Source organism: Pituophis catenifer, unplaced genomic scaffold (genome assembly GCF_029215685.1).
Source record: "Pituophis catenifer annectens isolate HBS135680 unplaced genomic scaffold, rPitCat1.0.hap2 SCAF_2, whole genome shotgun sequence".
In the NCBI taxonomy this organism is placed as follows: Eukaryota; Metazoa; Chordata; class Lepidosauria; order Squamata; family Colubridae; genus Pituophis; species Pituophis catenifer.
The window spans coordinates 136,409,876-136,437,687 of NW_027256882.1; the positions used below are offsets into that span (position 1 = coordinate 136,409,876).

Here is a 27,812-nt window from a genome sequence, read left to right on the forward strand (position 1 = left end):
TTCACTTACGCAACCGGGTCAAGCCGGCGACAGGTAAAGCCCTTAAAGGGACCGTAACCCCTGTTCGCTTCTGCTCCTCGACCGCCCTCTTCCCCCACCCCACCCCACCCCACCCCGGTGTCCGTTTGATTCGGCCCGGCGAGGGCTCGAAGCCTGGGTCAGGCGAGCGCCACGAGAGTCAAGCGCCCGGCCCGGCTTCTTCCCCCGCCAGCCGGAGCGAAGCCGACCCTGCCGGTAAGTGCCCAGAAACTCTCGCTCTGGCGGGGAGCGGGAGGGGTAGAATTCCAGTAGCGTTCTCACGGGGCGGCGGGGGGGGGGAGTGGAGGAAGGAGAGGAGGGGGAGTCAAGGTGTGCGTGCGTGCGTGCGTGTTGCCATGGTGAGGAGTCGAGGCAACCGCTTTGGGATGCCTGGTCCCCAGAGAAGGTTGCCCTATAGAAAAAGCCCGGACGATCCCTAGGACTTCTTTCTAAATGTGTCGGCTTTAAACTCTTTCTGCTTGAAATTACAATTGACATAAAAATGATCGTGAGACCCCAATCCTAAATTTACTTAAGAATTTATTTATTTAATTTATTTATTTATTTAAGAATCAATTGCTACTCAGGATTATAACGCGTAGCAACTTGTAGCAATATCCTCCCCCTCCTTTAGAGAGGTCTTCAAACTTGGCAGCTTTAAGACTTGTGGACTTCAACTCCCAGAATTCTCCAGCCAGCTATGCTGGCTGGAGAATTCTGGGAGTTGAAGTCCACAAGTCTTAAAGCTGCCAAGTTTGGGGACTCCTGGAATAGAATAACAGAGTTGGAAGGGACCTTGGAGGTTTTCTAGCCCGACCCCCTGCTCAGGCAGGAAGCCCTATACCACATCAGACAAATGGTTGTCCAATCTCTTCTTAAAAACCTCCAGTGTTGGAGCTCCTATAACTTCTGGAGACAAGTTGTTCCACTGATTGATTGTTCTAACTTTCAGGAAATTTCTCCTTAGTTCTAGGTTGCTTCTCTCCTTGGTTACTTTCCATCCATTGCATCTTGTCAATAAGAAGCAGCTCTTGGGGGAAGCAGTTGTCATTTTCCAAAAAAAAAAATAAATACAAATATTGCTTGGAATATATGCTGTACTTTTTGCTTATTTACTGGAATGATCTCATACTGATATATTTTTTTTTTGGGGGGGGGAGCTCTAAAGATTTCTTTACCAAGGCATCGGTGCACTTAAAAATCAAATCTGTAAATTTCATTTGTTTGTCCTATTGGGGTTTCCTAAGCACATTTGATTTAATGCATTTGATTCTGTGCAGAATGGACTGCAATTCTGCAATGTATTTCACAACCCCTATAATATAAAGCAGGGGTGGTGGCCAATGTGGTTCTTGCTTTAATTACATGCACTTTTTGGGCTTATTTCAAAAGCAGTTTACAAACACTTAATTCAGAGGGTTATTATGCAAGGTTGATCTGGTTTTTCTTGAAATCTGCTGGATGGGAAAAAGAGAAAACATGTCAATAAGAGAGAAAAGGGGGAGTATCAAGAAGAAAAATTAGGTGTTAGGAAAAGAGGTAATATACTGGTATTATCCATTGCTTAATTCAGCAACACCCACTAATGGTATGTCTTCTAACAGTATATCATTCACAAGGCATGACAGAAAGTTTCTGTGAGTCTTTTTTCTTCTCTTGAATAAACGATCTAACTTCAATTATTAATTTGGTTTTACTTATTTTCCCCAAAATAAGCCTAATCATCCAAAAAATGCAATTAAGTTTATTTCCTTATTTTGTGGGAGGGAGTTTCTACTAAATATACTGTAGATCAGGGGTGTCAAGCCCACAGGCCAGATGCGCCCCCCCAGCGAAGGGAGGGAAGTCGTGATATGTCATGTGACAACGTGATGACACGAGTTTGACACCCTTGCTGTAGATTTTATTTATTTATTTAGCGTATGGCTGGTCACACACAATATTAAAACACTTCATTTTTACAGGTTAAAACAATTAAAACAATTTTTAAAAAAGCAGTAAGAAAGCCTAGGAGGAAAACAGAAATAACATTTCAGAGTTTAATGTCGAGTTTGGAGATCCAGTCAGTAGCTGTCGTTGTTACGCAGAGGAAGTCCCTAAAATCTCCTGGATACCTTCTGTTAGAGTACTCCCTCACTATATGTTGGATAGTCTGTCAGGGGCCCCCGCAATCACATTGTGCTGAAGGTGTCTTTCCCCATTTATACAAGGAGTCGGCACACACCCCATGAGTCATTCTAATTCTATTGTATGTTACCCATATGTGTCGGGGTAGATTAAATCCTGGAGGTATACTATTAGGATTAATATGCTCAGAAATATCTTGGGGGGAATAGCTACTCCACGCTTCCATCCACTTTTGTGTGGTGTTCTGATGATCGGCCAGCAGCTTAAGCACTGTCAAGAGTGGTGGATTTCTTGACTTTAATCGGCATCTTAAGAGATCAGGAATGTAGCCATGAATGGGTAAAGAGGAATTTAACAGGATCTTACTATACTCCTGAATGAGAACTTCTTGTCGTCGTAAGTGCGGGGGAAGTATGTGACTAAGAACTGGTAGCCAGTAACTAGGTGTAGATTTTATGCACCCAGTAATTAGCCTCATCGTATGGTTGAGTTGAACATCAATAAGTCCTGTATGTGAACTGTTTATCCATACAGGTGCGCAGTATTCCGTTGCAGAGTAGCAAAGCCTGAGGGCTGCACATCGAAGAGTTGGGGCTGAAGCTCCCCAAATTCCCCATAGTTTTTGTAGAATGTTACTTCTGCTGTTAACCTTGGCAGCCATATTCTGAATATGTTTTTTAAAAGACAGAGTCCTGTCTAAGGTGACCCCCAAATATTTTGGTGTTGCCTCATATGGGAGCAGTTTGTTGTTTAGGTATACATTGAGTTCTCTTTTTGCCAATTTGTTGTTAAGGTGAAAACATGATGTAACTGTTTTACTTACGCTTGGGATTAACCTCCATTGGTGGAAGTATGTGCTCAAAGTTGTAAGGTCGGCTGTAAGTACGCCTTCTGTAGCTTCGATGTCCTTGTGGCTATATGCTAATGCCAGGTCATCAGCCTAAGAGAACTTTGTTGATAGCGTAGGTGGTATATTGGAATAAATTGAAAACATCTGTTGTATTTGTGGATCTCACAGCAACATACGATACAGTATGGAGGGAGGGCCTATTAAGCAAATTCCTCCACGCTGTCCCCTGTAGGACTATGGGCCACCTAATAAATAACATGCTTTCAGCAAGGACCTTTCAAGTCATCATGGGTGACAAAATCAGTAAGCAAAGACACCTGAATAACAGACTCCCTCAGGGCTCCGTGCTGGCCCCATCTCTATTTAACTTATATGTAGATTGTATATATATAGAGAGAGATTATATACAATAATTAGATATTGTAGACCCCTTTTTAAATAGGCTTAAGTCAATAGAAAAAGTAACAGAAACTCACAGGCATAACAAGATTCTTTTTCAGTTATATTTCCCTTTCTTTCAGCATGTTTCCTAAACGTTATTTTAGGTCATTTTATTAATAATGCATATAAACAATACTCTAAAATGCATTGTTTTTTGCATAATTTCCAGTTTTTCTTTTGTAATAGCAGAGATTCAACAGTATCCCACACATTAGAGTTCTAACTAAAACAAAAGCAGAAAATTGGAAAGAACTGGGAATTGCTGTCGGTCACAATAATACTGGAACAGGAAGATCAGTTATGATTCTGTATAAAGCAGTTTCATATATTCACGTTAGTCCATAGTAACCATCTCCTTGATAGTTTTAAGGGACTTTAATTCTTATCTCAAGGTTATGTAAAACATTCAAGTTTCTTTTTTCTTTTTTGTCTCTCATGTAATAGGTGACAAATTCTGTGTTTTAGGATGATAAATCCAGGCCCCGGTATACAAAGAAATCAACCCCTAATGATTGAATGCCACAAAGATGATACTGTATGGCTATAAAAGTCCCACAGCTTCAATAATTTTTACACAGTTGAGCTTCATTTCAAAGGCTTCATCATCACTGGGAAGTGATATTCCAGTTTTACAAGATGGCAAATGCCCTTAGGGGCTGAAGAATGAGCTTCTCTTGCATTAGGCTCAGTAAGATATGCTTCCTGCTCTCCATTATCACTTGCACAGTTCTCCTTTTGCTAATTCCCAAATTCCAATCCAGCTGGAGATTTAAGATCTATCCTCAGCCACATCCATCTCTTGCTTTTAATACTTTCAACAAGAAGGATACCCGACTTCATCAGGTGGAGTTCAATTCCTCCAATCCTTTGGATGCTGAGATCAACAATATAGTGCCCATAACAAAAGAGAATCTATTAGAAAAATGGAATCATCATGTCACAGACACTGGTGGATTCCATCTGAAAGATAATGGAAAGATAAATGAAAGGCCACACAATGTGATACATATGGAATCTGCTAAGGTCTCTGCTAAGGAAAAGTTGGAATTGAAAGATATTTTTATTGCTGTGAAAACCACAAGGAAATATCATAAAACAAGGCTAAGCTTGCTCTTCCAAACATGGATATCCCAGGCCAGAGGTCAGGTAAGAACACTATTTATTTAACAGTTATGTTATTTTGTTAGTGATATTTATTATTAACAATTATATATAAAGGTGCATCTTAAAACATTTTTCAAAGGTTGAACATAATGTCCTTTTACCATCACAATATTGGAAATAAATGATTTGCTTATTTTATTTTTTTATGATAGCACAATAGTTCAAGCTAAATCTCTCATCTAATTAAAATAAAAATGATAATTTTACCTATTTATACTCCTCCTTTCCCCAATGACATTAGAGTTCTAGAAGATCTCCATAACAGGGAATTCCTGGCAAGAGTAAATAATGCATTGCAGAAATCAAGGGCTATTCAAGTTAGCCCCATCCCTTGTTCCTAATGAAGCAACTCTGCAAATTCACCCTACATCAGATCAGTTATGCATGCATGCAGATTCTGACATGTTTTTCTGTTTTATGAAGGTAGATCATAAATGGCTGGTAGTTATACAATAATTCAATAGAGAATATTTTTATTTTTATCCCATCTTTATTATTTTTACAAATGACTCAAAGCGATGAACATTCCTAATTCTCTTTCCTCCTATTTTCCCTGGATAAAAAAATAATCCTGTGAGATGAATTGGGCTGAAACAGTGTAATTGGCTCAAGGTCACCCAGCTGCCTTTCATCCCTAAAACAGGATTACCGTAGATTCACGGTCTCCGGGTTTCTAGTCTGGTGCCTGAACCAGTAAACCAAACTAGCTACGAAACCCTTGACCTTTGGTTGGTTGGGATTTTTGCTGAGCTGAAAATAAGAATTGTGTGACTGTTTCTTGTACCATATTAGACCATATATTTGGTTTCCTTTCTGCCTATCACAGGGGTCCCCAACCCCCAGGCTGTGGACTGGCAGTGGCACGCCAGAAACCGGGCTGTGCAAGCCAGTGAAGCCCCATCCGCACATGTGCGGGATGCAGGCAGCGCACAGAACTGCACCTCCTCTGATCTGCAGAAAAGCCTCTCTCCGTGGAACCGGTCCCTGGCGCCCAAAAGATTGGGGGCCACTGGCCTATCAGATAATATGCTTAACACTCTTGAAACCTATCATAAGGGGGGGAAAAGAGTCCTTTTTTGCTTGAGGCTGTTAGAAACCAATATAACATTCTGACTGAAATTAACAACAACATTACTCTGAAATCTTCGGGAGATGAGTAATTCTTGATTTGTATCCTATAGACATTTGTATTCACAGACGGGGAAGATCGTGAGCTGCATCGTAGAGCAGGTAAATTGTTACTCACTTTTCACGTTTATATTTAAGATACAAATCACTCTTACGAGTCACTACCCTGTTTCCCTGAAAATAAGATATCCCCTGATAATAAGCCCAATCGGGCTTTTGAGCCCATGTATTAAAATAAGCCTTCCCCGAAAATAAGCCCTCCCTGAAAATATTTAAATGCAGAGCTGCAAATCAGGTAAGATGGCAAGGAGAGCCCCATCTTGCTCCACGTGCCCCAAAATAATAAGACCTCCCTGAAAATAAGGCCAAGTGCTTATTTCGAGATTCAAAAAAATATAAGACAGGGTCTTATTTTCGGGGAAACACAGTATCTTTTTAGAGAAAGAATTATAGACCAGGGGTCTCCAACCTTGGCAACTTTAAGCCTGGAGGACTTTAAGCTGGCTGCTTTGCTGGCTGGGGAATTCTGGGAGTTAAAGTCCTCCAGGCTTAAAGGTGCCAAGGTTGGAGACCCCTGATATAGACCATATGCTTTGCAAAAAGACAATCCACAGCTCAGTCATTGTCTTGAGTGCGGGAATTAGTTTCTGACCTGAGAAGCAAGGAATTGAAAATAGATGCTGTCCACAGTGTACTTGCTGTTCATGATGTTATATTCAGGTATTTCCTTTTCTGGGTACAAAAAGATAGTTTTCTTTTTGAAATACTTCCTGTTTGCCTCCATTGAAAATGATGTTAATAACTTTAAATTCCTTCAGCCTGTTAATGTTCCAGAAGCAGTAATGATAAGTAGTGCTTGCAGAGATCAATTTAATATAAGATATGTTGCAACTTTATAGTTGTGGAACATGAAATTTCAAAAAATACTATAGCACTATTAAAGGATACAATATTTTCTTACATTCCTGGTGAAAATTTCAGAAGCATTAAGTAAAACTATCATGCTTGCCCATTTGTTTTTTCCATTTCATATTCTTATAGCATGACATTGTTTGATGCAATCTAGATCCTTCACAGCTAGCACTGGATGCTTATTTATTAATTAATCAAATTTATGTAGCTGCTGATCTCATCAAAGGCAACTCTGAGCAGCGTAGAACAATAGATGTAATGTAACACTCAGGGCTCTTCTTCATATATGAATACAATTATATTTGCTATCAGAAACTACATAGATTGTTCCTTTGCAATCAATTTTATTTTATAGGGGATCATATAATTAATACCAATTGCTCAGCTGTTCACACCCGCCAAGCTCTCTGCTGCAAGATGTCAGTGGAATATGATAAATTTCTAGAGTCTGGGCAAAAGTAAGTGGAAATCATTTGTTTAATAAATAATTACTTTCATTGCTCTTTTGGCTTCATCAATTAGGATCTGCTGTTCTTTTGATCAGCAAATAAAATAGGAGAATGTTGTGTTTGATCTAATTTTATGTAGTTGAAAAGATTTTCTCCATTTGTTCTCTCCCCGTTCGCATTTTAATTATGTCATTTGCATTGTCAATAATGCATAGATCTGAAAAATGAGGTCGTCTTCAAAGAGAGCTTTGTTATATCTTTGTTATGACCTCCACTACAGTTTTCTTTTCTGCATTTTCTGCAGGTGGTTTTGTCATGTAGACGATGACAACTATGTGAATTTGAAGAGTCTCTTGAGTCTTTTATCTGCTTTTTCACACAGCCAAGATATATATATAGGAAGACCAAGTCTGGACCATCCAATTGAAGCAACAGACCATCTCCGGAATGATGGATCAGTGAGCAGATTCTTTCACTGTTGGTTTTCATGAACTGAAAAAAAGCAGATTTTTGTAGTCTTGCATGTTTACTTTCATCTGGAATTCCACATCCTATTTTGCTATTTTTCTAGCCCACCAGCATGGGAGCGGGCAACACTTCCCTAAGAGGAATGCCTTGAAGTTGATTTTTGCAGATGCTATTATTTCAGACTACCATTGCTTCCTTTGTTGCACTGAATTGACTGCTGATAGATAGATTTCGTTGCCAGTAGCAGTGCTCCTCCTCTGACTTTAATTTTACTACTCCCTCCCTCCATATAATATAACCTGTTTGTGAATAATATAAAAAGGTTGCATCCTTCAGAAACAAAGTGTAGAATTGCCATCTATCCTTCCAGTTTATCAGTCCATAACAAGATTTTGTTTATGACATTGGTGCTTAATAAGTTCAGAATAATAAGCAGAATGATCACCGTATTTGTGATCTTTCCATTGGAGTTACCCTTATTTAGAAACACTTGATAGCAGTACTTTAGGCAGAAGTTCAAAAGGTGCTACCAGAAACACCCATTCTTAAAATTCCTAGAACTAGCAAATTTTAGCTGTGGTTTTTTTGGCATTATTTGGGATTAGGTAGGGTGGAAGATTTTTAGGAACAGAGTGGGTACTTTAAGTTTTGAAGAATTTCCATTTCACCCACTTTGGACTGCAACTCACAATATGCCATTTAAAAGCTGATTACAGATTGTCCTCGCTTATCAACCATGTCTTCAGTGACCGTTCAAAGTTACAATGGTACTGACAAATAATTTTACACCCAATTTACAACCTTTGTAGTGTCCCTCAATCATGTGATTGCCATTATAATCAGTACTCATCTTGTGCCCACCCTTCAGTATAGAGATTGGAAAGAAACATATTGCAAGAAAATAACCTGTTTGCTCTTCTACACATGGGATTGTGCCAGCAGCCCAAGGATGAGAACTGCAGATATGCTACACAAACAGCTTACAGTACTCTAAATCCCTTCTCCAACCTCTCCACTCTGCAAGGCAAGAGGGAAGGCAGTGACAGAGGAGAGATTGCCTGCAGAAATGGGTTCCTTTTTTTCCTCTCTGCATCCCCCCCCCCTTTGCAGGACAGACAGATTGGAGAAGGATTTTAAGAGAGAAAGTGGTTTGCTCTTATGCACATTGAAAGCAATGGAATTGCACTGGCAGTGGGAAAAGGTCAGGCAAAGAAGAGATTGCCTACAAAAATTGCTTGCTTTTTTCTCCCCCTCTCCCAGAGCAGAGAGATTGGAGAAGAAGAGGTTTCAAGAGAGTACTGTAAGCATTTCCCAGAGTGTACCTGAGGTACCTGTACCTTATTTTTGAAAAGAAATTAAAAGATCTAAGCTTCTTCATGTGAAATAAGAAATGTGCAAATTTTCATATTTTAAAACAAATTACAAAATTCAACTTTGAATTTATAGATACAGTTGTGTTTTCATTCCTTTACTTACACTTGGCTGTTTCTCTGTAATTAATTATAGTGATTATTCTGTTCTACAGCCATAGAAAATAGTATTATGATTACAATCCTATACATGTTTCATTCCATAAGTCTGACTGAACCAATTTCATTGAAGCTATATGAAGAATTAGTTATACACAAAGCAAGTCCACAGCTGGTATGTTTCTTTAAATTCAAATTTGATTTAAAATTGGTTTCCCAAAGCTCCAACAGTTTTCTGAGGCTTTCTAATAGTCAAATAGAATTGATAACATCCATTTGATCACAAATTGCTGAGTCATATTAGCATGTATCTCTTTATTTTGCTAGACCACTACAAAGTTCTGGTTTGCCACAGGTGGTGCTGGATTTTGCATCAGCAGAGGCCTGGCCCTCAAGATGAGCCCATGGGCTAGGTAGGTGCACTTGGAACGCTTGCTCCCACCTGTGGCCCAAATAGAACTAAGGAGAGATTCATTCCTTGACTTTTGCTTTTGGCAGCCTTGGCAGCTTCATCAGCACTGCAGAGAGAATTCGCCTCCCTGATGATTGCACCATTGGCTACATCATTGAAGGGCTCTTGGAAGTGAAACTATTGCACAGCCCTTTATTTCACTCTCATCTGGAAAACTTACAGCGCTTGCGTGGTAAAGCTGCACTCAGACAAGTAAGGACAACTATGCTCTAAACTAAGCAGATGCTTCTTGCCCTCTCACCCACCCACTTCCTCTTCCCTCCTTAAAAGGGTCTATTTCGTGGGAGTTTCTTACTGAGACTATGCTGCAAGTTTGTCATCTTCGACAGTACTGATGTAGTACAAACAAAATACGAAAACCTTTTGCGAATTTCTCTCATGGTAGATGGGAAGAACAAGGAGAAGAAAGGATGGGCATTTTCTAAGTAAAATAAGTGTAAAAAATAAGAATCACTTGCTCTTAAATTACTGTTGAGGCGAAAGCTTGGTTTTGAAGATATGCATAAAACAATCGAGAAAGAAGTTAAATGTCAGTGTTGAATTTGTATACTTATTTGAATACTATGTGTGGAAAACGGGGAAGTGAAAGAGTACATGACAAGGCAGTGATTCATGAAGGGAGAAAGAGTAAATAGCATGTAGCAATATTTAAAGTAAAAGAAAAATAAGATAAACACTATACTTCAGGGATTCCAGGGAAGTTTTGTCAATTTTAAGAATACCTTGTAGTCCTTGTTTAGTGACTGCCTCATTTAGCAACTGTTCCAAGTTATAGCAGTGATGAAAAAATAACTTTACAACCAATCCTCACATTTATTACCTTCACAGGTCTGTCCTGGAAAGGAAAGTTGAAATAAGATCATGAGCACAGTAGCAGTTTCACTTACTAGCCACTTAATAACCAAGTTGCCAGAACCAAATGTTCACTAAACAAGGATTACTTGTATTTTAAAAACTGTTCCCCATTATCTTGGCCTTACTTTCACATCCAGTAATGTACGCTCAAAAAAAAAAAGTAAACATTAAAAAGATGGATATGATAAGGAGATATGATATTTTTCCCTTATAATAGTTTAAGGATTGTTTAACCTGATAGCAGCAGTTGTGGGATTTTATTCATTTCCATTTTCCCAACTTAAGATGTTTCAATTGGTCCTAATCCTAGAGAGACTGTAATATATTTCCAATCCCTGGTAACTAATTATACTAACTGTAGAACCCAATTTTAGGACTTAAATGTGTTCCAGTTTTTAAAATTAATTATTTCTAACAAGTGCAATTTTGAATATATGGGTTATGTGTGTTTTTTCTAGGTTACCTTAAGTTATGGTGGCCCTGAGAATAAACGCAATGTTGTCAGTGTGGGTGAAGTATTCAGTATACAACAAGATCCAACTCGGTGTGTACATTATGTCTTAAATCCCCTAACCTACTTGTTCGGTTAAGAAATTCAAACATGACAACTGAAAATTGCCGGATAATATATTTGCAGAATTAGACTATAACTTCTTACCTTATTCTTTGCAGGTTCAAATCTGTTCACTGCCTCCTCTACCCTGAAACTCTGTGGTGCCCTACCGTAATAGTGAAATGACATCTCCCCTTTCCTGTGAATCTTTTACTCAGCTTTCTTTAAATTAATAGCGAGAGCTATATATCAGAGGAAGAAGAAAGACAAAGCAAGTCCCAGATAAACCAGCCACTCATCAAAATAATACTTGAGAACTTTGGTCTGGGGCGCATTATAAATAATATCTGCAGTATTTCTTTTGGAGTCTTAAATATATCTTTGCTGAGCCATAATCCTTCCCACATTGTATTAGTACAATTTCAATATAAAGCTGCAGTCTGGCACTGTAGCAATATGGCTGATAAAGAGACATTTATAGAAATGTTTGGAGCAAAGCATAGCTTTTTTGTTATTAGGACAAGTGTTCTTATTTGGGAAGGTAGTTAATTCTGATTTACCAATTGTATTCCTGTGGAACCACAGAAGAAATGTTAGAAATGTCATCTCTTACAGTGAATATGAGACAAACCAATCCCTAGCAACTTCTCTGCTCTGTGCAATACCACAATTTCTTTCCTTCATGGTTTGCTTTCCTTCTTACCTTTTTAGACGTTCTCCACTGTCAGAGTCAAGTCCCAAGTGATTGGTCTTCAATATTTTCTAACCACTAATTGTTTCAAGATATTGAAACAGATGTTTCAGTTGGCTGGGCCATCATCTGAATCTTACCTATTATATTGCATCTAGACTTCCTGATGTGATACACCCAACACCCAGTAGATTGGATCTTTTGAGAAAATGAGTATTAGCAAATATATATGTAAAAGGATGGATCATGAGAATTTTTGAGGGTTTTCCACTGGTTCCATGAGCAACTTAGTCACTTAATAAAATATATTTCTGAGTCACTACTATTGTACAGAATCCTTCTTGTAAATATAGCAGCATTCATCAAAGAGGACCCAGATTGCTGGGGCAATATGCTGACTCTGTAAAACCACTTAGAGAGGGCTGCTTAGAGTAAAAGCACTATAAAGCGGTATATAAGTCTAAGTGCTATTGCTATTGCTATTTTATGAACCAATCCAGATTGTACTGGATTGTCTGATGTGCCCCCTATCTGGTTTGCTGTAAGCTCCAGAACAGTTCTGATTGTGAGCACCACCTGATGAAAAATGTAACAATACTGACAACTAATTTTGGAGATGATAGCTGCATGTATTATTGTCTCTGCTGAGCGTTCTTGAAACAGCTGATGGATATTTTATTTTGACAGAAGAATCCAAAATTGAAGCCAAGTTTTTTTCAAGGCACAAAAAAATGTAAAAGTTGAAATCAAGATTGTTATATTTAAAAATAACTTAAACTGTAGATGGAAGCTTGATTGTAACGCACATTCATCTGCTACAAAGAATTGAGTTGGTCAGGATACAGCTTTGAGTAGTGACAAGTAGTTTTTATACTGCTTTTTTCTTTAGAGGTAACCTTCATTGTACTTTTCCCATGTTTTCCTTATTTGGTTTTTCTTTGATCCTTATTATGTCTTAGTAAAAGAATCATGACACATGAAATTAGGTAGAGCAGAGAGCTTAATGCCCCCTCCCCCCAAGGAATATATTATTATTATTATTTATTAAATTTTTATACCGCCCTTCTCCCGAAAGACTCAGGGCGGTTTGGGGATTCACTATCACCGAGTGCCATAATAGGTCCCTGGGCCAGGGGCCACTGTCGGGCTGTCAGCTATTCAAAACTGGCCTCCTCTAGACCAGAACATTTAGTAAACCTAATTGTGGAAAATTGATCAATTTTCTTATTGAATTAGTTTGTTACTCTGCATTTAACTCCAAATGTACTCTATTTACAGTATATTCACCAGCACTTATAATTAAGCATTTGAAAAGGACTTCCCAGGAAGCAATGGCAAACTGATAACAGTTACACTAAAGGCAGAGCCAATGATTGTGATAGAATGAAGAATCAACAAGTAGACTGGCTCTTCGTAATTCTCTGGACAAGGAGAGGGCTTGAAATTGCCCAGAAGTGCTCCATACAGTTGCTCCTTATGAGGAGACCATAATATACTGGTCTCTGGTGGGTTAGAGCTTTAGAAGACAAAGGAATAATCTGTTGCTGAAATCACAATTAGCACCTTCAAAATGGACACCCGAGTTCATACTTCTTTTTCTAATCAGTTTTGGAAATTGCTTATTAACTGCTTTTCAGCTATTAGGAATCTTTAGATTGACAAGTTTTATAACACCAGCTGAGTTTCCTTTAATCCTTAGCGAATGAAGTTTTTAAATACAAGTATTTAAGAACTCACAAAAAATTATTGGCATAAACAGAAAAAGGGTGATTAGAACTTTGATTTTTTGGAAAGTTACAAATTGATTAAGGATTTGAAATAAGATTTTGGAAAAACGTAAGAATCCTTCCTGTGAGAATTTTTTTTGGTTTTGAATTCTTTTTAAAAGGAACTATAAATTACAATTAAAGGAGATTACTTATGTTGCAGAGAGTCAAATGCCATCTCCTAATCAGTCCAAGCAACATTGAAGTTGATCTTTCTTCTTTAGAAGTTATTAAATTATTTGTTAACATGTCATTAAATTATTATATTGATATATTATTACTGGAATATGAATAGGGTCGTGATGGCAGTGGTTAGAATGTAGTATTGCAGGTTAATTCTGCCAACTGCCAGCAGTTCAATCCTGACCGGCCAAGGTCAATGAAATGAGGATCCAGATTGTTTGGGGCAATCTGTCGATACTGTAAATCACTCACTACTGTAAATCAAATCACTACTGTAAAGCAGGGGCATGCAACCCTTGGGCTGTCTGACCCACTACTGGACCATGGCCCATTCAAAATCTGGCCGCAGGTGTGGCAGGCAAGCGCACACACACACATTCATGCGCCATTCACATGGAACCATCCCCTCTTCCCTTCCAAAGCCCAAAAGGTTGGAGACCGCTGCTTTAAAGCACTATGAAGTGGTATATAAGTACTACTGCTAGTGCTAAAGTATCAACAGTGAGGTGTCACATAAAATTGCTTATTCTGTATTGTTGAATTTCTACTGCTTATTGCCTCAGGTATTAAATACTGTCATTTTGCACTTCGTGATTATCAGAAGCCACTCTCCAACCAGTATAATAAAACCAATATAATATTTGGCCATTATATTACAATTTCTCTTTCACTCAACAACCTCTCTATTGTATTTATCAGCCTACAGTGGGTCGGTATCATAAAACACAAGAAGCCTTGCATGGCTCCGATTTTGTGCCAGGGACCCACACCAGAACTACGTGAAACTCTTGATTCCTCCACCGTCCACGGGAGAAAAAAACATGGCGACACAAGGAACCGGGAACCTCCCCTTCAGACAAAGGAGCGGTAGCCCGGATGCGGTTTTACACCCGGTGCCCCGAAGGACGCCAGAAGCCGGGCTCGGGCGCTCCCGATAGACACGGGGACGCGTCCTCGGGCGAGACTGCAAACACGACACCTGGGAGCCGGGAGGGTTTAATAGGGAAGAAAGAGGCGGCAGCGGAGGGAAGGCCTCCTTCCCCCTTCTGGAAGCCCCTTCGGGCGCCGCCTCTTCCCTTCCAGCGCTGCCTCCAGCGCCGATTGGAAGTTCAGCCGCCGCGGAGGATGGAGCGTTTCTCTGGGCGCCGCGCTGTGGTGACGGGTGCAGGCAAAGGTAGCGTCCCCGGGGCAGCGCCGCTGGAGCAGCCCTGGTGCTTCGGGGACGAGCCCCGCGGTATTAGTATAACAACCTTGTGCTCCCCTTTGCAGGGATCGGCAGGGCTGTGGCGGTACGGCTGAGCCAGGCGGGGGCTCAGGTGGTGGCGGTGAGCCGGACCCAGACAGATCTCGAGAGCCTGCAAGAAGAGGTAGAGGCAGCGTGGCTCCTGCCTGCTCAGCCTTTGCCCAGTGGTGGCTCTCCTTTGGCTTTTGCCTGGCCCGACCCTCGCTTTCCCTCTGGCCGAAGGGAAATCCTCTCTTCCTGGAGGGCCATGCCTGGGTGGTTGCCTCTAACTCAGAGGAAGGATGGCTTTGTTTCTGGGAAAAGGCAATATGAGACAGCTTTTCCACTGGGACCTCCACATATTGGATTAGATCAGTTCTCAAAGGTTTTAGCCTGGGTATCTCTTTAATTTTTGAAAGTGATTGAGGACCCCAAAAAGCTTTGTGTGAGTTATATCATTGATGTGTTGTATGTTATAAATTAAAGTTGAGAAATGTTATTTATAAAATACTCCATTCCCCTGAAAGAGTAAACCGGACTTTGAGAATCACTGGTCTAGATAAACCTTGAATTTCATTCTCTTAGGGCCCCATTACCTCAAGCTTATTAATTTCTGTGAATGGAGCTACACTTCAATTGCATCCTATTTTTGTTAGCCCACCCTCAAAAAGAAAAGTCCTTGTATATGCAGATGTATGTTCCTATACATGCCTGAAAAGTGCATGCCTTTTATGTGCCAGATCTCAACTATTTGAGGCAGATCTGCAATAGAATGGTCAGATCATGAGATACTGACTAAGCAGATATTACTACATTTCACCATTCAGGTGTGCCAAGTGCATGGCTTGTGATTTTAATCATTGCAAAAGCAGACCTTCCACCCTGTCTTTCCACTACAAGTTTATCATGCCTCAGGGTAACAATTAATCAGAGTATCCAGTGCCACTAGGTGCTGAAGAAATAAAAAAATTCTTCCTGTTAAAATTGGAGTAGATTATTGACTGGTCCTAGCCATTTTTATACTCTATTGCTCCCTTCCTGCCCTTTACCCAAACATCTGAAATACTTTTTAAGAGAAAACCTGCAGCAGTCCTTGGGGACAAATGGGGACAAACCTGAAAAGCCTTCAGGGTTGTCCCCATTTTTTACCAGCTGCTTTATCCTTTAGGCTGTATTGAAAGACAAAAGAGCAAATTAACTTCCACCCTGTTTTCCACACTTGTCTGGCATTGAAGGGGAATAAAATGACTTGACATAATCTGGAAATGCCTGGGTTTTATAGGTTAAAAACTTGTGCCTGGCTTGCTAGGGAGTGTCATTGAAAAGCTACCACTATCAGATAGCCATTTGCAATCTATGTTCCCCATAGGGCAATCCCCAGAACAGCACTGATTTAAAAATAAGCTATTTACTGCATTTCTCACCATTTTCTCACAGAATTACCATGAAAAGGGAAATTGTACTTTGTACCAACTGAACTCATCTGCCATTCTTCGGACAATCTTCATATAGTGTAAAACATGTTCCAAGGGCACTTTTTTTATTATTATGGGTGATTATTGGAGGATATACCATAGAAGAATCTAATTAGAATTGCAGATGTCCAAATTACTCTTTTTGAGTATCAAAAACAAAATTGGAAAATATCCTTGCAGCTCAAGCTTAATGAAGGAATTACATCTCCTTGGACTGTTGTTTGAAATCAGGATTCTGTCCTGGTGAAGTTTTATTTTGTATACTTTGTTAAAAGTCACTTGAAACTAGCAGTCTAACTCCCCTGCTTTGTAATCAGCTTCAATCCCCGTCTTTCTTAATGTTACTTCTGTCCTCAGTGCCCAGGCATCCAGACATTGTGTGTTGACCTCGCAGACTGGGAAGCTACAGAGGCTGCACTAAGCACAGTAGAAGATATTGATTTGTTAGTGAATAATGCTGCTGTAGCAGTTTTGCAGCCATTCCTACAGGTTACTAAAGAGGCCTTTGACAGGTAATTGAGGCGAGGGGGCGGCAAGCAAAGTAATAATTTAGGCCAAAGAAAAGATGTAAAAAAAAAAAAGAAAATTTAAATAAAATAGGACCCACAATTAATACCAGGTAACTAAAGGGAGATGTGAGAATTTGGTTTTAGAAACCACTGCTGTAGATTCTGATTTTCAACCTTACAGGGCTTTTCCACTCCACTTTGAAGGGTAAATATAATAAAATGTTCTTCTAGAATAAAAACCGAGCTTCAGATGTTAATTTGCTTTAGTTTGCAGAACAATTGTTTTCCTTGTCCTTGATGAAAAAAGTGCAGACTTGTTTGTTTTAGCAACCTGATAATTCCTTTGTTTCCCGACTGGCGATGGGATGGGGAAGACTTGGGGGTTAGTATGCAATCCCTGCACTTTGGGCTTCTAGCAATTTCCCACTTTGTTGCAATTGGCTTTTCTTGGTGTATTTAATCTGACTTTCCTTTTATATAGATCTTTCAATGTCAATCTTCGGGCTGTGCTGCAGATTTCCCAGGTGAGAAATATGCATGATGTTGGAAGGACCATGTAGACTGTAGAAGCAGTTAGTAAAAAACTTACATTAACAAATGGAATATTATTATGGTCTTAAGGAAGATGGATTTGTGGTTCCATCCTATGTGCATTTGCTTAGAAATAGATCTCCACCTCACTGCTTTGGCAACCCTCTTTATACTTAACATTGATGCCCTGGATATCATTAAATTGAAAATGATAAATGTTTGATAAATTCTGTGTTGTCATAGATTTTTGCCCAGAAACTGATTGCCAGAGGAGCACCAGGAGCTATTGTCAACGTTTCAAGCCAGGTTTCCCAACGGGCTATGTTAAATCATACTGTCTATAGTGAGTATCACTGCAGGAAAGTAAAGGAAAAGCAAGGAGAAGAGGAAGAAAGGGGAGCTTTTAATACACTTATTTTTTTCTGTTTGCCTGAAGGTGCAACCAAGAGTGCCTTGGATATGCTGACAAAGTCAATGGCTCTGGAATTAGGCCCCCATAAGGTAAGCACCTCTGCCTGAAGAGCAAGATAAGATGAAGGAGAAACAATAACTATAGGACATGCAAACAGCAAACAAAAATATTTTGTCATTAGGTGACTGTATAGAGCTTACTATAAATCAAACCTGCAAAAAAAAAATAAAAATGGAGCCTTATTTTGAAGGAAGAAGGTTCAGTAAGACTTTTCACCAAGAGAGCCAGCTGATTAAAATGTTAGTTGTTTTCATAATGAAAAACCAATTCCTTAAGAGTAACCTCAAAAAAGTAGGGATAAATAATATGTGACCCTTCAAATGTTGCTGAATTCCAACTCCCATTTGACCTTGACCAACATGACCAGTGATGCGGGATGATCATAATTCTAGATTACCAATATTATTGAGAGTTCTAGATCATCAACATTTCTAGACCACACCTTCTTTAAAGAGAGTAAGTATCTGCTGGGTGCTTAGTCTAACGATGCATTCATTCTGTATTGCCTTTCTTTGCTTTTCAAGATTCGGGTAAATTGTGTGAATCCCACAGTTGTCATGACCAACATGGGACGTCTAAATTGGAGTGATCCCCAGAAATCTGGACCTATGCTTAGCCGCATCCCATTGGGAAAATTTGCAGGTAATTTGGAACACAAACATCCTGTGTCAGAGGACAACAGAGGGTCTCTGGAGATCTAGAAACATTACAGAGGCAAAGTGGTTAGCAATAAGTGAGAAACATGTACCAGTGCTGTGGCTGCTTTAAAGAGTCTATGCATCTGGAATGTACAAGCTTCTGATCAGTGGTGGTATTCAGCCAGTTCTATCCGTTCTATCGGGCAAACCGGTAGCGGCGGCTGCAGGAGGCTCCGCCCACCCGCCCGGGCGTCACCACGTCCCGTTTTTGATGCTCTGCGCATGCACGGAAGGCCCTGCACGCGCTCACATTTGCGAACTGGTAGCGAAGGTAAGCGAATACCACCCCTGCTTCTGATCAAGGCCTATAGTCTCCCAATTGTTCTATGCCTCTGATAGTGAAGCTGAAATAGATTATATTTCTGGAGACGAGTTCTCCCCATTCCTTACATAGCAAGCTCTAAGCCATTTTAGTTAAAGTTAATGAAGTGTTTTTCTTAGAAAAAGGTGATTTTTGTCTTTTCCTATCGGAGATTTATCTCTGGAACCATATCACCTCATTCCTCTGTTATCAGTATCACACCAATTACAGACAATTAATTAACAACAAAAATATTACATCTGTTCCTGTGAAAAGGAATTTATGAATTTAATTTCTAGAAAAAGCTATCAGGGTTAGGTATTGCTGACTGGATAAGATAAGAATAGGTAGTATCATTTGGTTTTAGGAATGGGAAATTCCTTTCTCTCTGTGAAAGACTTCTACTGATTGGATTGCCTTCGCAATTGCTTTCAGCCAACCTTCCTGCATCTATCTTTACAGAACTGGATGATGTGGTAAATGGCATCCTCTTCTTGTTGAGCGACCAAAGCAGCATGACCACTGGTGCCACACTGCCCATTGATGGAGGATTCCTCTCCAGCTAGAATACCTTGTAAACTCCTTTGGGATGAATAGCCCAACTCTCCATGATTTATCCAGTTTATAGTCTTTTTCAAAATACCAAAGGATCATGAAATGGAACAATTTGATATACGAATAAATCAATAAAGTAGTAGAAAGAATTTATCTTCTTTAATGCAATTAACAGGAAGAGGGATGATGAAATGTTCTTCCTTCAGCTGATGACTCTAAAACACTACTTACTTATGGATAAATGTTTATTGTATAAAATAAGAGGTGTTCAGCTCATCACTACACGATGATTAAAAACTGGACCCGTCTCCAAATCCCTCAAAGCTCTCTAACCCAACCCCCAGTCCATCATTCCTGTCAAAAGGGAGGAGTCGCTTGATATCTTCCACACGTCTTATGGAAAGATTCCTCCCAGGTGGCCCACTTCTGCAGAGGCTGGATAAGGTAAAGAGACCTCCCTCTTCCCCATCTTTAGGGGAGTTTGATGATTAGTCAAACCACTCAGGAGCAGCAAACAGGCTAATGGCCTGAAAGGCAGTGGTAAGATTTGAATAGCACAAGAGTGGTCCCGACTATTGGCTTAGATAGTGTCCCACTTCATAAAGCACAAATGGCTTGTTCTTCAACCTGTGTCTCATTTGTCTTTCCTGCCGCACCTGGGGTTCATTATATAATCCCACCACAATGCTCTAGCACCAAGAGAAGTAGTAAGAAAGGGCTGTTCCTTTCATTCATGAATTATGTCCTAGCAGAGAGCCATGGAGAGCGTGTTTGTTTCATGGCTCCACCCTGGGGGTGGGATAGCACCGAGCTCCTCTTTTTCCCATGCGGCCCTTTTACATCAACACGTTAAATTAAAGAGACATTTAAAAAACACTGACTTCACACATGATGAGGGACCCCGCCATTCCCTTGTGGGAACATCCGACAAACTCTTCCTCCTCAGACTCTAGAAGAGTCATCCATAACACGTGGAACTCAGGAATGCTCTAGAACACAGTGCATTTCTTGCCAGGCTTCTTCACAGGTGGAGGGCAGAGCACAGCACGGATGGCTTCATCAAAGACAGTCTTGAGGCCTCTCTGGGTAAGGGCAGAGCATTCTAGGTACTTCACTGAACCTGTAGGGAGACGGCATAAATGAATTGGGAATTATGCATCTTTCTTTCTGAAGACTTCATCAGATTATGGAGCTTTATTATTTCATTTTTAAAAAGGTATGACAAGGAAAACGAAAGGGATCCCTTAAACATTCTACTCTCTCTCTAGACCACAGGTGTCAAACTCGCGGTGTTACGTCATCACGTGACGTATTGCGGCGTTTTTCCCATTTGCGGAGCTGGGGCGGGCGTGGCCTGTGCGTGACGCATCTGGCCCACAGGCCACCAGTTTGATTCCCCTGCTGTAGACCATAGTGCTCCACCTGTACTGGGGGTGGTCTGACAGTTTTCTGGAAATATCTCTTCCAGAATAGGAAATGGTTTGTGGTTTATTCCCTAAAAACTGGCAGATCACCTCTAGAATTGCTTAATCACTGTGGCCTGAAATCAAAGAGAGATGAATTTGGAATTTCTCAGGATGTCCTATCTCTGGAAACAGACTTTCCTGAACATCACTTCATGATTCCAATGTTTCTTGTTTTTCTCACCCCCTTTTCTCCTTCCATCCCGCTTACTGGAAAATGAAACTTGAAAGCTTGCACCAATTTACATAATAAATCGCCTGTCCTCTCCTCTCCCTTCCCCTCTCCCCTTTCCTTTTGATCAATATAACCACTGTTCATTTTTAAAAGAAAAGATGCTATTTAATTTAACAGAAAGGAAAATGGAGGCTAACATCTTTTCCTGTTTGGGGAAAGAGTAATAAGAGATTCTTCATGGTTTAAGTTGGATCGACTAAACTATAATTGTGTTCTCTAATGCAATAGAATGGGAATCTAGCTGCCATTTTTCAGCAAACATGCCATCAATGTTTAACAGAAACAGAGCTCTGTAAGCTGCAAAAAAGGGGCTGCATGGCTCACTCCTGCTCTAGCTTCTGTTTCAAAGACTCACCAATCTCCCTGGCCATGGCCAGACCTTGGGGATAGGTAATGGGAGCCAATTTCTTATCGCGTAGCCGCTCTATGGTGTCCTTGTCATCTCTCAGATCCAGTTTCGTGCCCACCAAAATGATTGGTGTGTTAGGGCAATGATGTCGAACTTCTGGGTACCACTACAAATAAGACAGAACCGTCAATTCATTTGATAACTAATGTAAGAAATGGATGGAGTGGCAGAGGATGGTTTCAGGATCAAATAATCATTTCTTGCATTTTAGCCAACCAAAACTTGGTTATCCTTAGAAAGACGGGGGAGGATGGATTCCATATCAAATTCCTTTGAGTTACACATGTATTGGAAGTATTCCTTGTTGCCATCAACTAAGAGTAAAATATCATTTATTAATCAATAGCAAGAATGTAAATAACATTCTTAGGAAAATAATTTTCAATGTGAAAGAATATTACCTTGGCTCGGACATTTTCAAAGGATGCAGGGCTCACCAGTGAGAAGCAGATGAGAAAAACATCCTATAAGGATATGAGCAATAGTGTTCATATGAAATAGTCAAAGTTGCAAACTTTTTCTTTCATGGCATGTCAAATCTTGGTTTCCCACCCACCCAACATCAGTCCATAAAAACTGAAATACCAGGTTTTATCAAATTGATATGTCAGGTCATCTTGACATTTAATTGCACTGGTACTGATACTACTCAGGTCTAGTTCTTATGAAATATGGAATGGGTTTATTGTAGAGTTTGAACAAACAGGTCCTATTGGGAAAGGGAGGAATCCAGTCGGGGGTGAAATCTAAAATTTTTCCCTACCGGTTCTGTGGGCATAGCTTGGTGGGGGGGGTGTCCTGTGACTGAGTGGGCATGGCCAACTCGATGTCACTCACAGCCACGCCCACTCAGTCACAAGACCCCCTCCCACCAAGCCATGCCCACAGAACCCGGTAGGGAAAAAATTTTAAAGTTCTATTCTGCTGGCGTGTCCTTACCTTTCTCCCGCGGCTCCGCCCACCCGCCCCATTCCCCTGAGTCGGGGAATGCACCATTCGCCGACTCCGGCCTTGCCGTGGAGCTGCTGCCTGCTCACCCTTCGCCACGCGGCTCTGCCCACCCCATTCCCCGGAGTAGGGGAATGCACCATTCCCCGATTCCTACTACTCACCTTTCTCCCGCGGCTGGCTGTCAGGGAAGGAAAGCGCCCGAAAGATACCGGAGTCGCTCACTCTCCTTCTTGAATGAGCCGCTCTGGTCCATGCGCTGGCTGCGCAAGCGCACACCCAACCTGCCACTGAATTAAATAAACGGTGTGCTTGCGCAGCCGGTGAGTGGACCAGAGCGGCTCATTCAAGAAGGAGAGCGAGCAACTCCAGTAACTTTTGGGCGCTTGCCTTCCCTGACAGCTAGCCGCGGGAGAAAGGTGAGCAGTAGGATACACCGCATGGCGAAGGGCGAGCGGGCAGCGGCTCCGCGGCAAGGCCAGAGTCAGGGAATGGTGCATTCCCTGACTCCGGGGAATGGGGCGGGTGAGCGGAGCCTCCAGCTGCCATTGCTACCAGTTCTCCGAACCACTGGCCATCATCGCTACCTACTCGCCTGAGCCGGTCCGAACCGGGAGCATTTCACCCCTGAATCCACTTAAACTCCACTTCAGCACTTAACAGAATAACAGAATTGGAAGGGACCTTGGAAGTCTTGTAGTCCAATCCCCTACTCAGATAGGAAACCCTATACCATTTCAAACAAATGGTTGTCTAATCTCTTCTTAAAGACTTCCAGTGTTGGAGCATCTACAACTTCTGAAGGCAAATTGTTCCACTGATGAATTTTTCTAACTGTCAGGAAATTTCTCCTTAGTTCTAGGTTGGTTCTCTTCATGATTGGTTTCCATCCATTGCTTCTTGTCCTGCCTTCAAGTCCTTTGGAGAATAGGTTGACCCCCTTTTCCTTGTGCCAGCCCCTTACTTACCGTCTGGGGATAGGAAAGTGGTCGCAACCGGTCATAGTCTTCTTGTCCTGCTGTGTCCCAAAGGCCCAGATTTACGGGCTTTCCATCTACCATGACATTGGCAGAATAGTTATCAAATCTAGGGCAAAAGGTCTTGTTAGCAGTGGTTTAGTTAGATGAATACAGTCTCAAGATAACTCAAATATTCTTTTCTCAACTAGTAAAAGTCACTAAATTCTACTTTAATAAAATATATATTTTATTACTTTTGCTTATTAAACTCCCAGCACAATTTCTATGTACAAACAATAAGCAGTTAAGATTGAGATCTAGTTAAAAATATGGTGTTCACTTCTGTATTATGTAAGCTGCTTACAAGGTGGTGCTTTCTGAATGCCTTTTGTTCTTTTTGTTTTTTATAGTAAAATAGCACTATTTGGGTTTAAAAAATAATCTCTTCAGAGACAATAATTGACCGTAAACAGCAGTCCTGCTGTGGAACAAATAGAAAACCAAAACCATTGAGCAGAAAACTTAATGTTGGACTGAAGAGGACCTCTGATAAATTTTATAAACAACTTGGCAACAGGATTAGATTGTGCTGTGTAATACACTGTCTGATACATTAAATTCTCTGTGAAAAGACAACTTTCAAATGACTGCAGAAAGAGTGACAACGGGCTCAAACTTAGTTAATCTGTATATTACACACCAATAGGCTATACAATAACATATGTATGGAGATGCATAGGCCTTGAAAATATCTTTTTCTCTCTGTCTTCTAGAAATAAAGGCAGCTAAAGCAAGAAAATAAACTGGATCTTGTAAATGTCTATTTTGTAAAACTGTTTGAGAACAATCCTGGGAATTACTTTTGCTAGCATGAGTTATGTCACACCGTAATATTTCCACACTATACATGCTCATACACAAAATAACATACAATCCTCAAACATCTCATCTTCTACAGTGATTACCCAAGGACACTTTATGCATATGTAAATATATACTATGGAAAAGTGGCTAATCTTGAGTTCTTGGTGGATGTACATGCTTAGTTAAGTCCCACACAAAACTCTTAATGCTTGATTGAGCATACTATTTATCTGTATAGAACTTGGTCACACTTGAAGGGCTTCTTGGTGTATCAAATTCTTCTAATACCCAGCATCTCAAAACCCTAATATGGAAACTGTTCAAATCACTATGCTTTTGCATTTATCTTATCTCCTGGAACCTAAGCTTTCTTCTACTAGTACTCACACAGTGGGGATGTATTCTCCAGGGAAGGCATTTGTCGTGTAACTGATCAACAGACAGGTCTTTCCCACAGCCCTGAAAAAATGAAAGGAGAAAGCACTTCTTTAAGCACAATAATTATAGTAAGATAATAAATCCCAGAGTTTGGAGACAAAACAGATACGCTCTATAGCCCTAAACCTCAGGTTACTAACCCAGGTTTCTTTGCATTCCATACATGGAAAGCACATCTAAATATCATCATTATCACATTGTCATCAGATGGTCTGAATATGGTATACTTTACTATTGATTCCTTCCCAAAACTCTAAGACAGCTAAAGATATTGCTATAATATATATCTTGTTCTAAGTAATGCAACTTTTGGTAATGGATGAAAAGGTCTATTTTGCAAGATTCTTTCCAACATCCTCATAAATCCTACTATTTAAATTACCAGGGCACAATCAGATTAAAAATTAGAGGAATAAAATGTAACACATTCAAATTCTGAATTATTAACCCAATAACACCTTAATATTGACATTATTTCACCTTATACTGCAGACCAGCTAGTAACATTATCTTCTGCAAGCACAAGAACTCTTCTTACTATGTCCTGGAAAAGCCAATAATTAAACAGGTAGAAATCCATACTTTTGGTCCAAAGATAATGTCAGCCCCATGCTGGCAAATAAGAGTGCTTTTTGGCAGGAAAACAGTGCTGGAGCACCATACTTAGGATAAGAATGCCTCTGAAATAGCTATTCAGAAGGTGGCAAATAAAGTACTCCCTACTATTTATCTTTCAACACTCCCGGTTCCCACAGCAATTACCCAATGATGTTTATACAGATTATCTTGAGATCAGCACTAGCATTTTTAGCAAACCAAAATATAAGGAAGACAAATAATGCTTAATTTTGCTCTCACTTCTGATTTTGAACCAGGGATATGTTTTTGAGATTAAGGATCTGAATTATAATTTAGAGGACTTTCCCTTGTGTGACCAATTATAGTGTGTGTCTGAGTATTCAAAATAATACTCATATATTCTCATACATTACAAACCAATGCAATGCAGTTAGGGCAGTAGCTTGGCATTGGGATGACCCTAGTTCAAGCCCACCTGGCCCAGTCACAAATGCTCCCTTAGTGATTTTGGGCCAGGTAGTCTCTCTGCCCAGTTTATCCCACAGGGTAGTTATAGTGATTGAAAATGGGAGGAGGGAGCTCTGTGTATACTCCTGAACTTCTGAATGAAACAACTTAGATAATTTGATATCAGAGGAGTGTGCCTGAACTAGAGGGCAATGAGAACAGGTGCCCCTCATAAATTAGATGGTTAGATAGATAAGATGTTGAACTCAGATGAAAATTGAGCAGTAGTTCACAGCTTTATCACTTACTGCATGCTAACAGCAAGAACCAAAGCTGTAACCTCTTTTCTTCCTCAAAATAAGCGAATTGTATAGAATTCCACCACACAGAGACAAAGGAGTCAGGCTTACCTGTGACTGCTTGGCTTTCATGTAATGTATCATATGATCCGGACCTTATGATTTGTAGGTCATAGTCAATGGCTTATCAAATAAACCATAGTTAAGCATCACCCAACCACCAACAGCACAATCCAACAACAAACCATGATTAAGCAGAAGATTGCTTAGCATGAAGCATGAATCATGGCAGTGACTACCCAAAGCTTAATCAGCACGGATCTAAAGCTCAAAACTCAGCAACACATGGTAATTCCCCCCTCCCTGTTATGCTGTACAGCTAGTCCAAAATCTGTTCAAATTACTCTGGAACCACAGGTGGAAACTTCCACAAGTCCCTCCTCTGCCCTAGCAGGAAAGCACAATACTAAATTAGAATCTGATTTGCTACCCTTTCACTATGCTGCAAAATAGCTGCTTCATTCTGTTTAGTAGAAGGTTGGTCTCCGAGTACAGGAATCCAGGAGGCTTCAAAGTCCAACATTCCAGTAGCTCTACAGACTAACCTGCTGTATTTTGTAGATGTTGCAGAGGGGCACTTGACAAAATTATCCCCAACCCAACCCCCCCTTTTTTTTAAAGCTTTTAATGCTTCAAGATGCCCCCGCCAATCTCTGTATGTAGTAGTCTAGTTTAAAGCTCTATTCTCTACTAATTACCCATATCAGCCTAGTAAATCCTTTTCACCCATCCTTCCCCTTGTGATACACTTGATCCTTCCACCCTTCACCCACCCTTAGGGGAATCACAGAACCTGAGAGCCAAAACTTGAAATCACTCAGGTTGGGCACTGGATGGAGTTCTGCTAGGCTTGGTTCTAGTTATTTTGAATCTGGCTTTCTTTTCCCATCATTCTGGAAGCAAGGTGGACAGGATGCATCATGAATCATCAATCCACTCAAAGAGGCACCTACACTTTTCGGTACAATGGCAGAGGTCTTTGGGGACGCGGGTTCAAGTGCTTCTTTTGGCCAGAGAACAGAGTGAAGGGCGAGGGATCAAGCAGCTGCTGCTTGAGGAAGCAGCCTTATCAAACCACAGGGCGAAGCTAAGGGGGAACCAGCAAAACAGATTTGGGGGGCGGGGGGGAGAAACCTCCCTTGAGATTGCAGCAGAATGGGAGGGGAGGGGGTGGCAGAGCTGAGCAACAGAAGAATGGAGAAGGAGCAGTCCGTCGCTAGCAAGGCGAAGACTTCGGAAAGGGCTGGCTTCTGCGACAATAGGTGGAGAAGGGCGCCCAGGCAGGAGATGGATGGGCGTGTGTACCCAGCGGTTCCAGCTCCATCTCGCCTCCCCGCTCGCTCCCGACCTCGTGCTCCCTCCCGACCCGAAGGGAAGGATGAACGCGACCTTCCTTTTTTTTTCCACCACCCCCCGCCCCCTCCTCGAGGAAAGAGGCGGCAGCATCCCCGCTTCCTCGCACAGCCCCACCCTTTACCTTCTCGCCAAGCACATGGGCTGCCACTTGGGCCGCGCGCCAAAGCGTTGCCCCCACCCCCCTCCACCCCAGCCCGCCCCCGCCGGCGCTCACCCGTCTCCCACGACCACACACTTGATGGCCTGCATCTGCCCTGGGAGTGCGGTGGGCTGGGAGGGACGGCGGCGGCGGCGGCGGCACCGAGCTCAGCGCTTCTCCTTCCTTGGCGATGGATGCCGCCCCGCAGCCGCAGTGAGCGAGCGAGCGAGCAAGCGAGAGAGAGAGACCCGTAGCCGGGCGGGGCTGGGGAAGGAGGAGGAGGAGGAGGGACGGAGACAGAGCGGGA

At 41.1% G+C, this 27,812-nt stretch overlaps 3 protein-coding genes across 5 annotated transcripts; 2 read left to right on the forward strand and 1 right to left on the reverse strand.

The window, feature by feature from the left end:
* The first annotated feature begins 106 nt into the window (after window positions 1–106).
* On the forward strand, window positions 107–11,916 carry RFNG (RFNG O-fucosylpeptide 3-beta-N-acetylglucosaminyltransferase). 3 transcript variants are annotated; one of them, XM_070934668.1, is made up of 9 exons: window positions 107–234; window positions 3,881–4,582; window positions 5,782–5,830; window positions 6,996–7,098; window positions 7,394–7,547; window positions 9,354–9,439; window positions 9,525–9,690; window positions 10,812–10,897; window positions 11,026–11,916. In XM_070934668.1, exons 2-9 carry the CDS (start codon window positions 4,100–4,102, stop codon window positions 11,090–11,092), a joined length of 1,194 nt encoding a protein of 397 aa, XP_070790769.1. In that variant the 5' UTR covers window positions 107–234; window positions 3,881–4,099; the 3' UTR covers window positions 11,093–11,916. The 3 variants fall into 3 exon arrangements, with proteins under 3 accessions (XP_070790769.1, XP_070790770.1, XP_070790771.1); XM_070934669.1 differs by having other exon boundaries at window positions 7,472–7,547; XM_070934670.1 differs by lacking the exon at window positions 10,812–10,897.
* A 2,661-nt stretch (window positions 11,917–14,577) lies between these two features.
* Window positions 14,578–19,458, forward strand: DCXR (dicarbonyl and L-xylulose reductase). The gene is made up of 8 exons (XM_070934671.1): window positions 14,578–14,720; window positions 14,816–14,913; window positions 16,601–16,755; window positions 17,234–17,276; window positions 17,527–17,626; window positions 17,720–17,784; window positions 18,280–18,397; window positions 19,217–19,458. The coding sequence occupies exons 1-8, from the start codon at window positions 14,672–14,674 to the stop codon at window positions 19,318–19,320; spliced, it is 732 nt and encodes a 243-aa protein (XP_070790772.1). The 5' UTR covers window positions 14,578–14,671; the 3' UTR covers window positions 19,321–19,458.
* A 53-nt stretch (window positions 19,459–19,511) lies between these two features.
* On the reverse strand, window positions 19,512–27,637 carry RAC3 (Rac family small GTPase 3). The gene is made up of 6 exons (XM_070934672.1): window positions 27,581–27,637; window positions 24,575–24,646; window positions 23,333–23,450; window positions 21,818–21,880; window positions 21,363–21,522; window positions 19,512–20,429 (listed from the first exon to the last, which is right to left on the reverse strand). The coding sequence occupies exons 1-6, from the start codon at window positions 27,613–27,615 to the stop codon at window positions 20,299–20,301; spliced, it is 579 nt and encodes a 192-aa protein (XP_070790773.1). The 5' UTR covers window positions 27,616–27,637; the 3' UTR covers window positions 19,512–20,298.
* Between the last annotated feature and the right edge of the window lie 175 nt (window positions 27,638–27,812).

Bases quoted from the DNA above. Each gene is read 5' to 3' on its own strand.
- RFNG (XM_070934668.1), top strand. From the start codon at position 4,100: ATGAGCTTCTCTTGCATTAGGCTCAGTAAGATATGCTTCCTGCTCTCC. The intron at 4,583-5,781 runs GTAAGAACACTA...TGTATCCTATAG, and splicing joins TATCCCAGGCCAGAGGTCAG to ACATTTGTATTCACAGACGG. The intron at 9,440-9,524 runs GTAGGTGCACTT...TGCTTTTGGCAG, and splicing joins AAGATGAGCCCATGGGCTAG to CCTTGGCAGCTTCATCAGCA.
- DCXR (XM_070934671.1), top strand. From the start codon at position 14,672: ATGGAGCGTTTCTCTGGGCGCCGCGCTGTGGTGACGGGTGCAGGCAAA. The intron at 14,721-14,815 runs GTAGCGTCCCCG...TCCCCTTTGCAG, and splicing joins GGTGACGGGTGCAGGCAAAG to GGATCGGCAGGGCTGTGGCG. The intron at 17,627-17,719 runs GTGAGTATCACT...GTTTGCCTGAAG, and splicing joins GTTAAATCATACTGTCTATA to GTGCAACCAAGAGTGCCTTG.
- RAC3 (XM_070934672.1), bottom strand. From the start codon at position 27,615: ATGCAGGCCATCAAGTGTGTGGTCGTGGGAGACGG. The intron at 21,523-21,817 runs GTAATATTCTTT...TCTTATTTGTAG, and splicing joins TTGAAAATGTCCGAGCCAAG to TGGTACCCAGAAGTTCGACA. The intron at 20,430-21,362 runs GTGAGTCTTTGA...GTCTCCCTACAG, and splicing joins GGCCATGGCCAGGGAGATTG to GTTCAGTGAAGTACCTAGAA.